The sequence below is a fragment of the Staurois parvus genome, unplaced genomic scaffold (genome assembly GCF_062004578.1).
Source record: "Staurois parvus isolate SC_StPar_1 unplaced genomic scaffold, SC_StPar_1.0 ptg000373l, whole genome shotgun sequence".
Lineage (NCBI taxonomy): Eukaryota > Metazoa > Chordata > Amphibia > Anura > Ranidae > Staurois > Staurois parvus.
The window spans coordinates 159,527-172,669 of NW_028318169.1; the positions used below are offsets into that span (position 1 = coordinate 159,527).

The 13,143-nt window shown below is 46.1% G+C and overlaps 1 protein-coding gene across 2 annotated transcripts in view; it reads left to right on the plus strand.

Moving 5' to 3' along the window:
• The window catches only part of SDK2 (sidekick cell adhesion molecule 2), a 186,203-nt gene that overhangs the window by 143,454 nt on the left and 29,606 nt on the right, over positions 1-13,143 (plus strand). For both annotated transcript variants that reach the window (XM_089685363.1, XM_089685365.1), the window contains 4 exons: positions 1,791-1,928; positions 2,988-3,149; positions 7,766-7,891; positions 9,311-9,475. In XM_089685363.1, the coding sequence (XP_089541489.1) occupies positions 1,791-1,928; positions 2,988-3,149; positions 7,766-7,891; positions 9,311-9,475 (591 nt within the window). The remainder of the gene's footprint in view (positions 1-1,790; positions 1,929-2,987; positions 3,150-7,765; positions 7,892-9,310; positions 9,476-13,143) is intronic.

The following is a 13,143-nucleotide window of genomic DNA, read 5'->3' on the forward strand; positions in this document are numbered from 1 at the left end:
CCACATTCTACTTTTTTCCCACAGCCTGACTCCACCACTTGCAGGTTTTGACCCTTTGTAACCTTTTGAAGCTTTGGAGTGAAAACCACATGTGTGGTGAGAATTGCCCGCAGTCCTGGCCATGTGATCCAGTTTTTCTCAGCGTTGTTGGAACACACAATCCTTGGAGGATATACTGGTCCGGTGACATTTCTGAGCGCTTACACAGTTTGCCCAGCGGTGATTACCAGACGAGACGCAGTGAAGGAATTTACAGAAAGCCGCGACAGGTGTGATGGGACATGAGTGCGGCTGTCAATCCGCTCTGTTGGTGTCCTCACAGTGACCCAACCACGAAAAAATAACAGAGCAGCTATAGAAAAACACAAAAAGAGAAGTGAGAAAACCCAGTAAAATCCATAACGTGACTTCTTTGTTCAGGTCTTATGAGAACAATGGTCACAGTTTCATGAACTTGAGATGTTACTGTGAAAAAAAAAAAATTGTTCTTAAGGGAAATATACTTGTTGCCACAGCAACTCTGATTTTATCAGCTCATGCCTGAAAACAGAAAGCAGGAGAAATGCTACAGAAACGGAACCCCGGAGCAGAAGCAAAGCCCTCCATTGCCAGCTATGACATTATTCTAATTAATGCAACAACAGGTCCACTTTAGCTCAAGATTTCAATAGTGAAGGGCTCCTGTAGACATCTGCGTGTCTCCTTCAGAACAGGGATCTCCAAACTTTCTGAGTAATTGGTCAACTTATGGACCTTCAGACTCTAGGGGGGGCGGAGAGTGACCAGTGGAGAAAGTGCTGTGCCCCCCTCAGTGGTGTCAGTTGGTGGCACAGCGCCCCGTCAATGGCATCAGCTGGTGGCATAGCACTCCATCGATGGCGTCAGTTGGTGGCATAGCGTCCCATCAATGGCGTCAGTTGGTGTAAGATTGCCCCATCGATGGTGTCAGTTGGTGGCATAATGCCTCATTGATGGTGTTATTTGGTGGAATAGTGTCCCATCATTGGTGTCAGAGAGAGAAATCGTGCCCCATCGATGGTGTCAGTTGGCAGCATAGTGCCCCATCGATGGTGTCAGTTGGCGGCATAGTGCCCCATCGATGGTGTCAGTTGGCGGCATAGTGCCCCATCCATGGTGTCAGCTGGCAGCATAGTGCCCCATCGATGGCGTCAGTTGGCGGCATAGTGCCCCATCCATGGTGTCAGTTGCTGGGATAGTGTCTCATCATTGGTGTCAGTGGGAGGAATAGTGTCCCATCAATAGTGTCATTTGGCGCATAGTGCCCCGTCGATGGTGTCAGTTGGTGGCATAGCACCTATTTGATGGCGTCAGTTGGTGGCATAGCGCCCCATCGATGGCGTCAGTTGGTGGCATAGGAGCCAGCCAGTTGTGCTGATGTGGTCATGTTTTTAGGCCAGGGACATGCTGACTGGAGGAGAGAACAGAGTGACAGAGTTGTCCTCATCAGTCTGCTGCTTCTCCTTTAACAGGCTGTGGGACAAGACCTGTAAGTGTTACACAATTGCAACAAACAGGTCTCCAGTCCTGCCAGACAAGGCTTTGTGGCAGAGCAGTGTAAATCTTAGAACTGGATGGACAGAATTGCACCGCCTTTGTCGGTACGTCGTCTATGTACCCAACTGCCTGCCTGTAGTTCAGGTGTAGGTTTTGTAAAAGCGCTGCTGATCTCCTCCCACCTCTTTCAGCCACTTCCTATCTACCCGCACCTCCAGTTTGGCCTGAAGCATAAATAAGTAGGAAGTCAAAAACTAATTTTTTTTTTTTCAAAGCTCCCAGCGCCCCGGCGTCCATTCGGTTCAGCGAACTGACCACCACCTCTGTGAACGTGTCCTGGGACGCCCCTGTGTACCCCAATGGAATTCTGGAGGGGTACCGGCTGGTTTATGAGCCCTGCACCCCAGTCGATGGTAAGTCCGGCTTTTTTCCAGTTGCCCCGGGGATACCTTGAAAAGTCAGATTTTGGGGAGTCCATTTCTGTCGGTCCACTTTTTTTTTTGAGAAAATCAGGGAAATGGAGGGATTTCAGGTCTCTGGCCGTTCACAGAAGAGTTTTCTTGAGGTCGTAGCTTCTGGCAGAAGAAGGCGAGTCGGAGCCCCAGGGGGGCGGTTTCCATGCCAGAGTTCTATGGGCTCTACGACAGATAAAGCAGAACAAATGTCTGCGCCAAAGTAGCTGCATCACACGGGTTTAATTAAATCTTAGGACCCTTCAGATTTTTCAGCAAAGCTGACAAGCGGTTCATCCTCAGATGGGTACAGCCATTGGAAACTGCTTGACATACAGATTTAATTACCCCCAAATGTGATATTTCAGTTGCAGGTGGAGTCTAGTGCACCGTTTCCCAATCTTTTTTTCCAGTCGCGGCACCATTTAACCCCTTCACTGCCAGGGCTGTTTTTGCTATTTTTTTTTTTTTGCACACGTTATATATATAAAAAAAAAAAATGTTAGCTCCCCCCCAACAAAAAAAAGTTATTACAAGCTATGGAGAATAAATTGTCAGTAGTTCCAATGTTTGTATGTCACATGATATTAGCACAGCGGTTTATGGAAAGCAAAATTTCAGTAAAAAACAAAAAAGAATTTCGGTACCCTATTTCTCCCATAGGTGGCGCTTTAAAAGCCCCTTCGGGTCATTGGTTTAGAATTAACTGTGAATAATGTGCCGAGAATTATCGATGTCCCTCCGCTGTGCAGCCATATGTCATGCAAATACATAGAGGCCATAGAGGCCCCTTCTTCTACTGCTCAGCAAGACCATAAGGTGCCATAGTTGCATTATGGGATGTACAGGGGGAGCGAGAGGCACTGGCAATGTGCAGGATACCTTACCAGCCAATCAGAATGTACTTTTCCTTGTTCTGACTCTTCCTGAACGAAGGCGGGATTGGACCGCTTTGATGACGCCATCTTTGCACTACCTAGAGATGAGTGAATGTTTGTATTTCTGATACTTCTCCCTCAGGAATCAGTAAGATAGTGACGGTGGATGTGAAGGGGAACAACCCCCTGTGGATGAAACTGAAGGACCTGGCCGAGGGAGTGACCTACCGCTTCCGGATACGAGCCAAAACCTTCATCTATGGGCCGGACTTGGAAGCCAATGTGACCACCGGACCTGCCGATGGTAAACGTCTTTCACAGCATGAGATCTGGAAGGGGTGCGACTGATAGCCGAGCCCTTCATTGTATAATAGAAATGTAACTTATCGTACACAAGTGTGATGCTGCGCATGGCGAGGAATCCTCCGGGTAGTCAGACAATTGTTGTACCTTTACAATGGAACTTTGCCTTTCTGAGAGGAAGGCAGAACAATGGGAAGGCTTATTGCCTTCCTTACCTCCCTTCCTTTTCATCCCACACTTCTTCCTTTCTTTCCGACCTTTCTTCTCATATTCCTTACTTCCTTTCCTTTTTTGTTTCTTAATTTCTCACCATTACTTCCCACCTTCCTTTGTTTCTTCCATCTTTCCTTTCCTTCTACCCTTTCTTCCTTTCCTTCCCAACTTCCTTCCTTATCCTCTGTTCTTCTTTTTCTCTCTTCTTTCTTTCCTTATTTCTCTTCCTTATCTTCCGTCCTTCTTTTTCTTTCCTTCTCTTCCTTCTTTGTCTTCCTTCCTTTTCTCCTTTCTCTTCCTTCTCTTATCTTAATTTTTCCCTCCTACCTTCCTTCCATCATTTTGTACTTTCTATCCTTTCTTCCCTTTTTCCTTTCCTTCTCACCCTTCCATCCTCTCCTTTCCTCCTCCTTTTCCTTCCATCCATCCTTTACCTCCAACCTTTCATCCCTCCTTTCCTTTCTTAACAAATCTTTCTTTTACTTCTCACATTCTTTCCCATCCTTCCCCACTTCCCTCCCTTCTGTCCCTCCTTACCTTTCTTCCCTCCTTTCCTTTCTTCCCTCCTTCATTTCCTCCCTTCAATCCTCTCCTTCATCTTTCTCTCGACCTTCCTTACCACCCTTCCTTTTCATCCTACACTTCTTCCTTTCTTTCCACCCTCCCTTCCAATGTTCCTTTGTTCCTTTCCTTTTTTTTTTGTTTCTCACCATTCCTTCCCATCTTTGTTTCTTCCTTCCTTCCTACCTTTCTTCCATCCTTCCTTTCCGTCCCAACTTCCTTCCTTATCTTCCGTCCTCCTTTCCTTATCTTTCTTTCCTTCTCTTCCTTCTTCCTTTTCTCTTTTCTCTTCCTTCCCTTCCTAATTTAATTTCTTCCCTCTTACCTTCCTTCCATCATTTTGTTTTATATTTTCTTCCCTTCTTCCTTTCTTTCTCACTCTTTCATCCTCTCCTTTCCTCCTCCTTTTTCTTCCATCCATCCTTTACCTCCAAACTTTCTTCCCTCTTTTCCTTTCATTTCTTAACAAATCTTTCTTTTACTTCTCACGTTCTTTCCCATCCTTCCACTTCCCTCCCTTCTGTCCCACGTTTCCTTTCTTCCCTCCTTCATTTCCTTCCTTCAATCCTTTCCTTTTTCTCTTGACCTTCTTTTTCATCCTACACTTCCTTTCTTTGCAGCCTTCCTTCCCATATTCTGTTCTTCCATTCCTTTTTTTTATTCTTTATTTCTCAGCATTCCTTCCCACCTTCATTTCCTTCATCCTTCCTTTACTTCTACCCTTTCTTCCTTTCCTTCCAACTTCCTTCCTTATTATCCATCCTTTTTCTTTCCTTCTCTTCCTTCTTTCTTCCTGACTTTCCCTTCCTTCCTTATCTTCCATCCTTCTTTTTCTTTCTTTCCTTCTCTTCCTTCCTTTCTTTTCTCCTTTCTCTTCTTTCTTTCCTTATTTCTCTTCCTTCTCTTCTGTCATTCTTTTTCTTTCCTTCTCTTCCTTCTTTGTCTTCCTTCCTTTTCTCCTCTCTCTTCCTTCTCTTACACTGTTCAACAGGTAAAAAGTTTTGGGCATAAAATTAGCTAATCTTACATAATTTTGGGGTGCTGAAAACGAAAATGACCCTAAAAAATGTTGATTGGCTCTAGTTTCCATGATATATTCACCCATCTAATGACGTAAGCCATTCAAAATGATGATGCAACTTCAGCTGCATATTGCGCAATTGATACTGGTGACCAATAGAAAATGTCATGTATACTGAGATGATGCAATATTAGCCTTTAATTGCATCACTTCACTGCATAAAAGCTGCAGTATCTGTAGCTGATTGGAGTTCGTCTTTACATTTCGTTTTCTGCTTATATAGGCTACTCAGTAATGCCTCGAACTTGTGTGAATAAAGCAGATAATTTCTGCTATATCTGCGGTGAAATAACTTTTATCTCACAAAAAAGGAGGATAACAGGAATGATTAAGAAAGCCTACAACTTGTATTTTGGCTGCAAGATAGGAGACCAGGACAAGAGCTGGGCACCACATATATGCTGCAATTCTTGTGGGACGGCACTGGAGCAATGGTTGAATGGAAAAAAGGCATCTATGCCTTTCGCTGTGCCAATGATTTGGAGAGAGCCAACAGATCATGTTAGTAATTGTTACTTTTGTATGGTGCCTCCAATTGTAAAAGGGCTAAATAAGAAGAAAAAGTTATCTGTGCACTATCCAAATATTCCATCGGCAATACGTCCAGTTCCTCATGGAGAGGGGCTACCAATTCCTAAAGCACCAGAATCCTTCATGGTTGAGTCAAGTGAGGAAGAACCTGAAGCGTGTAGTCACGGGCAGTTGTAAGAGATAGCCCTTTCCTCCAATACAAGAGAAAAGCCAAGAGAAGCAAAACCGACACAAACTGAAGACAAGACTAGTGAGAATCCTAAGTATTAAAATGATTCAACTTAGCTTATGGCTATAATTGTTCTTGGTAATCCTATGCAATATATTCTGCCATTTAGGCTTTGTTATGTAGTCAATATCACTTGCTTTATATTTGTGGAAAGACATCTATCTATATCATTATTGTGCATTATGTAGTCATTACGCCTATAGTAGAAAACTTTCCGTTTACAGAAAAACTAGAGCCAATTGACAAATTTCGTTGTTATATTTGAACTCAGAATGTGAAATTCATTAAGAAATGGATCCTTTTGTTTCCAAAACTGGCAAAAAATAAAAATTTGTTGAACAGTGTTATCTTAATTTTTCCCTCCTACCTTCCGTCCATCGTTTTGTACTTTCTATCCTTTCTTCCTTTCCTTCTCACCCTTCCATCCTCTCCTTTCCTCCTCCTTTTCCTTCCATCCATCCTTTACCTCCAACCTTTCATCCCTCTTTTCCTTTCCTTTCTTAACAAATCTTTCTTTTACTTCTCACATTCTTTCCCATCCTTCCCCACTTCCCTCCCTTCCGTGCCGACTTTCCTTTCTTCCCTCCTTCATTTCCTCCCTTCAATCCTCTCCTTCCTTTTTCTCTCGACCTTCCTTACCACCCTTCCTTTTTCTTTCTACCTACCTTCTCTGTGTATATTCTTTTTTTTCTTTCCCGCTTGTTGTCCTTCCTTCTTTTCTTCCCTCCTACTTTCGCTTCTTTATTTATTTCCTTTACTTACCACATTCCTTCCCCACATGCAATTTTGCATTGAAGTCAATAGGGGGTCAATTTTGCATTGAAGTCAATAGGGGGAGTTTTTGCATTGAAGTCAATAGGGGGAGTTTTTGCATAGAAGTCAAAAAGGGGCGATTTTGCATTGAAGCCAACAGGGGGAGTTTTTGCATTGAAGTCAATAGGAGGCGATTTTGCATTGAGGTCAATAGGGGGAGTTTTTGCACTGAAGTCAATAAGGGCCGATTTTGCAATGAAGTCAATTATCATTATCGGCGTCTTTTTTCCTATCAGCAAAACAGCGATAACTCTATTTTCAGCCAATAATTTTCGGCGGCCGTTATATCGGTGCATCGCTAATTTTTTCATGTTTTTTTTATTTTGGTCATTATTTCTATGATTTTTAGAATTCTCTATAGCACTATAACATTTTTGATAATATCCTTCACATTTTTGCTCCAGCGCTTTGTGTTTATATATGTTTACTGTGGTTTTTTTTTCACGTTTGCTCGATGGCCCTGAAGAAGGGGGGAGTCCTTTCCTCCAAAACGTGTTGGCTCGATGTACTTGCCACTACTTTCAGTAACACCTTTTAACCTATCTTCTAATTTGAATTTTTTGGGGGACGCTGAGTGCTCCTTCCTTCCTACATTTCCAAGTCTACACGTGAAAACGACCATAAGGCCGTACCAAAATAGGCAGCAGCCCAAACCCGAGGTTTCATCTCCATTATTGAATACTGGGCAGAGCCTGCAGCAGGAACTCCATCCTTTCCTTGCCCACCCAACCCATGACCAGCAACTGATCCTGTCAGTCCAGCGTGTTCTCCAGCACAAACGAGTTTCCTTTCTACCTACCTTCTTTCCATATATCCTTTCTTTTCTTGCTACCCATCGTCCTTCCTTCTTTTCTTCCCTCCTTCCCACCTTTCCTCCCTTCCTTCCATCTTCCCTGCCTTCCTCTCCCCTGCATACCCCCTTCCTTCCTTCCTTCGGCAAAGCAATGACTCCAACAGCTCTGTAGACAGTGGTCCTATCACTCCTTGTGCTTTGAGGTGTGTGTAGGTCTCCATTCCATCCAGTTGGATAGATTCCAGTCCTTCTTGGTCAGGCGATTGATCATAAAAACCCCTACAGACTGTGATAACCCAAAGAACGAAGAGCTTCCACCTATGGCTTCCACATATAGTACCATTGACCGAAATTATTCAGCTGGTTTTATCGATTTTCTTTATGGTTTTCTTCCAGGAGCACCAGGACCACCAGGAGTGCCGTCCATCTCCCGGTACGGCTCATTAATCGCCATCCAATGGTCAAGTGGAGATCCAGGAAGGAGTCCAATCACCAGATACGTCATAGAGGCCCGGCCTTCAGGTAGGCCCACAACTTATATGCAGTTTCTTGTTCTTAGCACACAGTACGAGGTGGTATCCAAATGTTTCAAGGCTAGTTTTGTAACATGCCAACAGATGGCAGCACAACGATGCACGCACGGTCACAGGGAGCACCGACCTTCATAAGTCAGTGTGTCAAAAGACACCATCCTGTGTGCATCGGGAGCTGTGCAACTGGAGCTATTCTTACCAAGTGTTATTTGAACGTGGACAGAACAAAAAGCAAATGTGAAATTCTGCATGAAACTGGGCAAATCGCTGGACCTCCGCCATGTTGTCAAAGTGGATTTTCATCTTTGGGAAGAGGGCATTTTTGAGGGTTGAGCTCCTTGAAGGTCTTCCAATCTCGTCGTCTTGCAGTGATGTTCATCCGCTATTGAAGCACACGTGCCGCTCAAAACACCTCCAATGACTCATTGCATCATCGCCGTAAACTTTCCAAATCATGTCAGGCCTCTCTGTGGCAGAGACACCGAATTTCACGTTTGCACTTTGTTCTGACTGTCCATGATGAAATAGCAGACGTGGTAACTCAGAATAGCATCAGATGTACACAAGACGATGTCTTTTGGCACACTGACTTATGAAGGTTGGTGCTCCCTGTGCCAGTGTGTGCAGCCCCGTGCTGCCATCTGTTGGCGTGTTACAAAACTTGTCTGGAAACCTTTGCGTACCACCTTGTAGGTCTTATAATGAATGTAACTCTTTATCAATCAGAGGGCTCTCATGTATTTTTCAGCCAAACCTTTAGGAAAAGTAAAGTGTGCCACCGACATGACAACCGTCTTCTACCAAAGTCGAGCACAGATATTACACTCTGTACAATCGCCTTTGGATTGTACAGCTATATAGTGCACAGTGGAGCAGATTGGATATGAAGTGAATGGGGGACCCTCGCGCTTTGGATTTCCTATGATCATCAACCCCATCTAGTGGTCATGTTGCATATTTTGTTCCCTGTAACACCTCAATCAGGAGAATACCGATTATGGCCACTAGATGGAAATGATGAGGAAATCGACCCAGTAAAATGTCCTGCCTGGCATTGGGTAGACATATCTTTCTGAGAAATCAGCCTACTGGATCATTAGGAGATAGTAGCAGGGTTCATGCCTGACCAGGGGCGGACTGACCATTTGGAAACTCGGGCACTGCCCGAGGGCCCGGGGTCAGTAGGGGGCCCCATAAGATGCCCCTGGTACCTTTTTCATAGGCTTTTTTGAGTTTGGCCAAGAACACAGGGGCCCCATGATCCCCTATTGCCCGGGGGCCCCATGAGTTGTCAGTCCGCCCCTGTGCCTGACTATTTTATCTTGGCCAACAAGCTGACTATCTACAGGTGCGCTTTGTTTTTTTTATTATGAGAATATTAAACTGATGTTGTCTCTCCTCTGCTAAGATGAAGGATTGTGGGACATTCTCATCAAGGACATCCCAAAGGAGGCCACGTCCTACACCTTCAACATAGACATCCTGAAGCAGGGCGTCAGCTACGACTTCCGCGTCATTGCCGTCAACGATTACGGATATGGGACCCCCAGCCCCCCCTCTACATCCGTCGCAGGTAAAAAGGATGTTATCTACCAGACAAATTATAGATAAGAGAGAAGAATGGCAGACGTTCCAGTGGATAAATGTGTCTGAAAGAAGAATTTGCCGTGCTGCTCTGAACAACCAATGAGCTTCCGACTTTTGAAAATGAAGATATCTGATAGGCTGTTGTGGGCGATCTTGACATTCTTGGGTTGGGGGGGGGGGGGGGGGGAGATCAAACATCTCAGTTGAGAATCTGACTTAAGCTCATAAGAGGCGTAAAAGAAGGCCATCTAAACATGCATCCCTAAACAGGGTGGGGGAGGCGGGCACCATATTATGGGCCCCACGTCCTCAGTCATTTCACATCTTCAGCCATCTCAGCTTGAGCAGGCAGCAAAAAATAACCCAACAGGGGTTCTAACCCTTCCCTCGCTCCATCAAAAACTAGACATACACTTTAACTCTGAACTCCAGGCAGATAGAGACACAAATGATGGAGCTCTGTAATCATTAAATGTATTTAAAACTGTAAAAACCCAAATGTGACCTGGTATCAGCCAATCCCTGGCCATCAGGGCAGGAATGGGAGAGGAAGAAGCAGCACAAGGAGCCAATCGGTTCATATACTAATAGGCGCAGAGAGCAGAGTGACTGAGAGATACGCTCATCGTTGTGCTGCTTTTCTTTTCACTGTTCAGTCACAGGGTGGGGGCTGGTCCGGGATGACCTGACCTAAGGACATGTAGTGGCAGAAAAAAAGTACTGCAGGGGAAATCTCTTGATTTGCAAGTTGCAGGACATGCGATCCATCCAATCTCGACCTATCAATAAGGCCATGCAGGGAGGAGAAGGAGGGCAAGGCTGTGATGTCACAGGCTGAATAAGGATCACACTTTCCCGGTCTTTCCAGATCCGAGTAGCTGTCCTGAATTTCCCAGTCCTAGGGGCAAGAAGTCGCCCAAACAAGTGCCTTCCTAGCATCATGTGACCCTAGGCAAAGTAATGCACTGGGGCCCCTACCAGCCTACATCATGTGTTTGCATAAGAGTGCCCCCTTACATTGGGTGTCCCCATCACAGTGACTCCATACATCAGGTTCCCCCATCACTGTGCCTCCATACTTCAGGTTCCCCCATCATGGTGTCTCCATACATCAGGTTCCCCCATCAGGTTGCCTCCACACATCAGGTTCCCCCATCACGGTGTCTCCATACTTCAGGGTTCCCTCATCACGGAGCCTCCATGCATCAGGTTCCCCCATCACGGTGCCTCCATACTTCAGGTTCCCCCATCACGGTGCCTCCATGCATCAGGTTCCCCCATCAGGGTGCCTCCGCACATCAGGTTCCCCCATCACGGTGCCTCCACACTTCAGGTTCCCCCATCACGGTGCCTCCATACATCAGGTTCCCCCATCACGGTGCCTCCATACATCAGGTTCCCCCATCGCGGTGCCTCCATACTTCAGGTTCCCCCATCGCGGTGCCTCCATACATCAGGTTACCCCATCGCGGTGCCTCCAAACAATAGGTTCCCCCATCACGGTGCCTCCATACTTCAGGTTCCCCCATCATGGTGCCTGTCATACATCAGGTTCCCCATCACAGTGCCTCCATACTTCAGGTTCCCCCATCACGGTGCCTACATACATCAGGTTCCCCCAATCACGGTGCCTCCATACTTCAGGTTCCCCCATCACGGTGCCTCCATACATCAGATTCCTCCCCATCACAGGGCTTCCATACATCAGGTTCCCCCATCATAGTACCTCCATACATCAGGTTCCCCCTTATCATAGTGCTTCCATGCATCAGGTTCCCCCATCACGGTGTCTCCATACATCAGGTTCCCCCATCACGATACCTCCATACATCAGGTTCCAGCATCATAGTGCCTCCATACATCAGGTTCCCCCATCAGAGTACCTCCATACATCAGGTTCCAGCATCATAGTGCTTCCATGCATCAGGTTCCCCCATCACGGTGCCTCCATACATCAGGTTCCCCCATCACAGTGCCTCCGTGCTTCAGGTTTCCCCACAACAATCGGCACAGTGTTCTGTAGGTCCCAAAGCAAGAGGTGAGGGGGCCAAACCTGACCACACTAACATGGATGTTCTTCTGAGGTTAGCGTGGTCAGAAAAGAGCAATACAGCATAATGGGGGCTGGTAGAATCACCAAGTATTTAGTTGGGGTTCTCACATTCATACAAAACAATTCTCTTTATCTAAAGTAGAGGACAGAGGGATTCATTCACTCAAGTTGATGATTTTACTTCTCCACACACTTTAAGTTCCTTATTATTTTAAAATCGATTCTTTGTGTTCTGCAGACAGTTTCCTGTTGTATCATGAATACATACAATATACATGAGGGGCAACGAGAAACATGGAAATGGAGAAGAAGTCACCATAAATCCCAAAATACACAATAAATGTCTGGCTGAAAGCCAACGTGCGACTTCTGTATCGATAATGTTACAATGAAACAAGTTATTCCAGTCAACTCCAACAATAAAAGTCATTGAGAAGAACCAAGTGTGTGACCAACTCTTCATGGTCCTTATTTCCCAACAGTTGTCCCCCTGTAGATGGTAGTCTTCTGGGGGGGTTGGTTAGCTCAGTGGTAGATGCTCGTTATAGTAAAGTCCATGCCCGTCTGAACTGTGTTTCAAGGACCTGGCAGCCCACTTTGATTAAATATAAGAAGTTCAACACAAACGGATTGCCATCTTTCACTACGAAACATCATTGATAGAAAATGCCGAGCCACCTGGCTCTCCTGTCAGCAGCACTGCTGCTCACTCTGGTCTCCTGGACCATGGGCTCCTCAGGCTGCCTCACCCTATGCTTGCAGCAAATCACTACACGGGCCCCACTTTTGGCTGCTGCATAGAGTTCTCCCAGCACCCCGAGCTCTCCCACATCTCAGAACACAGGACTCCCTCCTGCCCACTATGTGGACTTGTTAGTCACCTCAGCTTTCTCGGTCTCTCAGGACCCATGTAGCTGTCTTGACTTTCCCTGTTCAATGGGCAAAAAGTCTCCCAAACCAGTGCCAACTTAATAGCATCCTGGGCCCCTGGGCAAAGTAATGCACTGGGGCCCCTACCAGGCTACATCAGATGTTTGCATCATAGTTCCCCCTTACATCAGGTTCCCCTATCACAGTGCCTCCATATGTCAGGTTTCCCCATCACGGTGCCTCCATACATCAGATTCCCCATCACGGTGCCTCCATACATCAGGTTCCCCCATCACTGTGCTTCCGTACTTCAGGTTCCCCCATCATGGTGCCTCCATACATCAGGTTCCCCCATCACGGTGTCTCCATACATCAGGTTCCCCCATCACAGTGCCTCCATACTTCAGGTTCCCCCATCACGGTGCCTCCATACTTCAGGTTCCCCCATCACGGTGCCTCCATAGATCAGGTTCCCCCATCACGGTGTCTCCATACATCAGGTTCCCCCATCATGGTGCCTCCATACATCAGGTTCCCCCATCATGGTGCCTCCATACATCAGGTTCCCCCATCACTGTGTCTCCATACATCAGGTTCCCCCATCACGGTGCCTCCATACATCAGGTTCCCCCATCACGGCGCCTCCATACATCAGGTTCCCCTATCACAGTGCCTCCAAACATCAGGTTCCCCCATCACAGTGCCTCCATACATCAGGTTCCCCCATCACA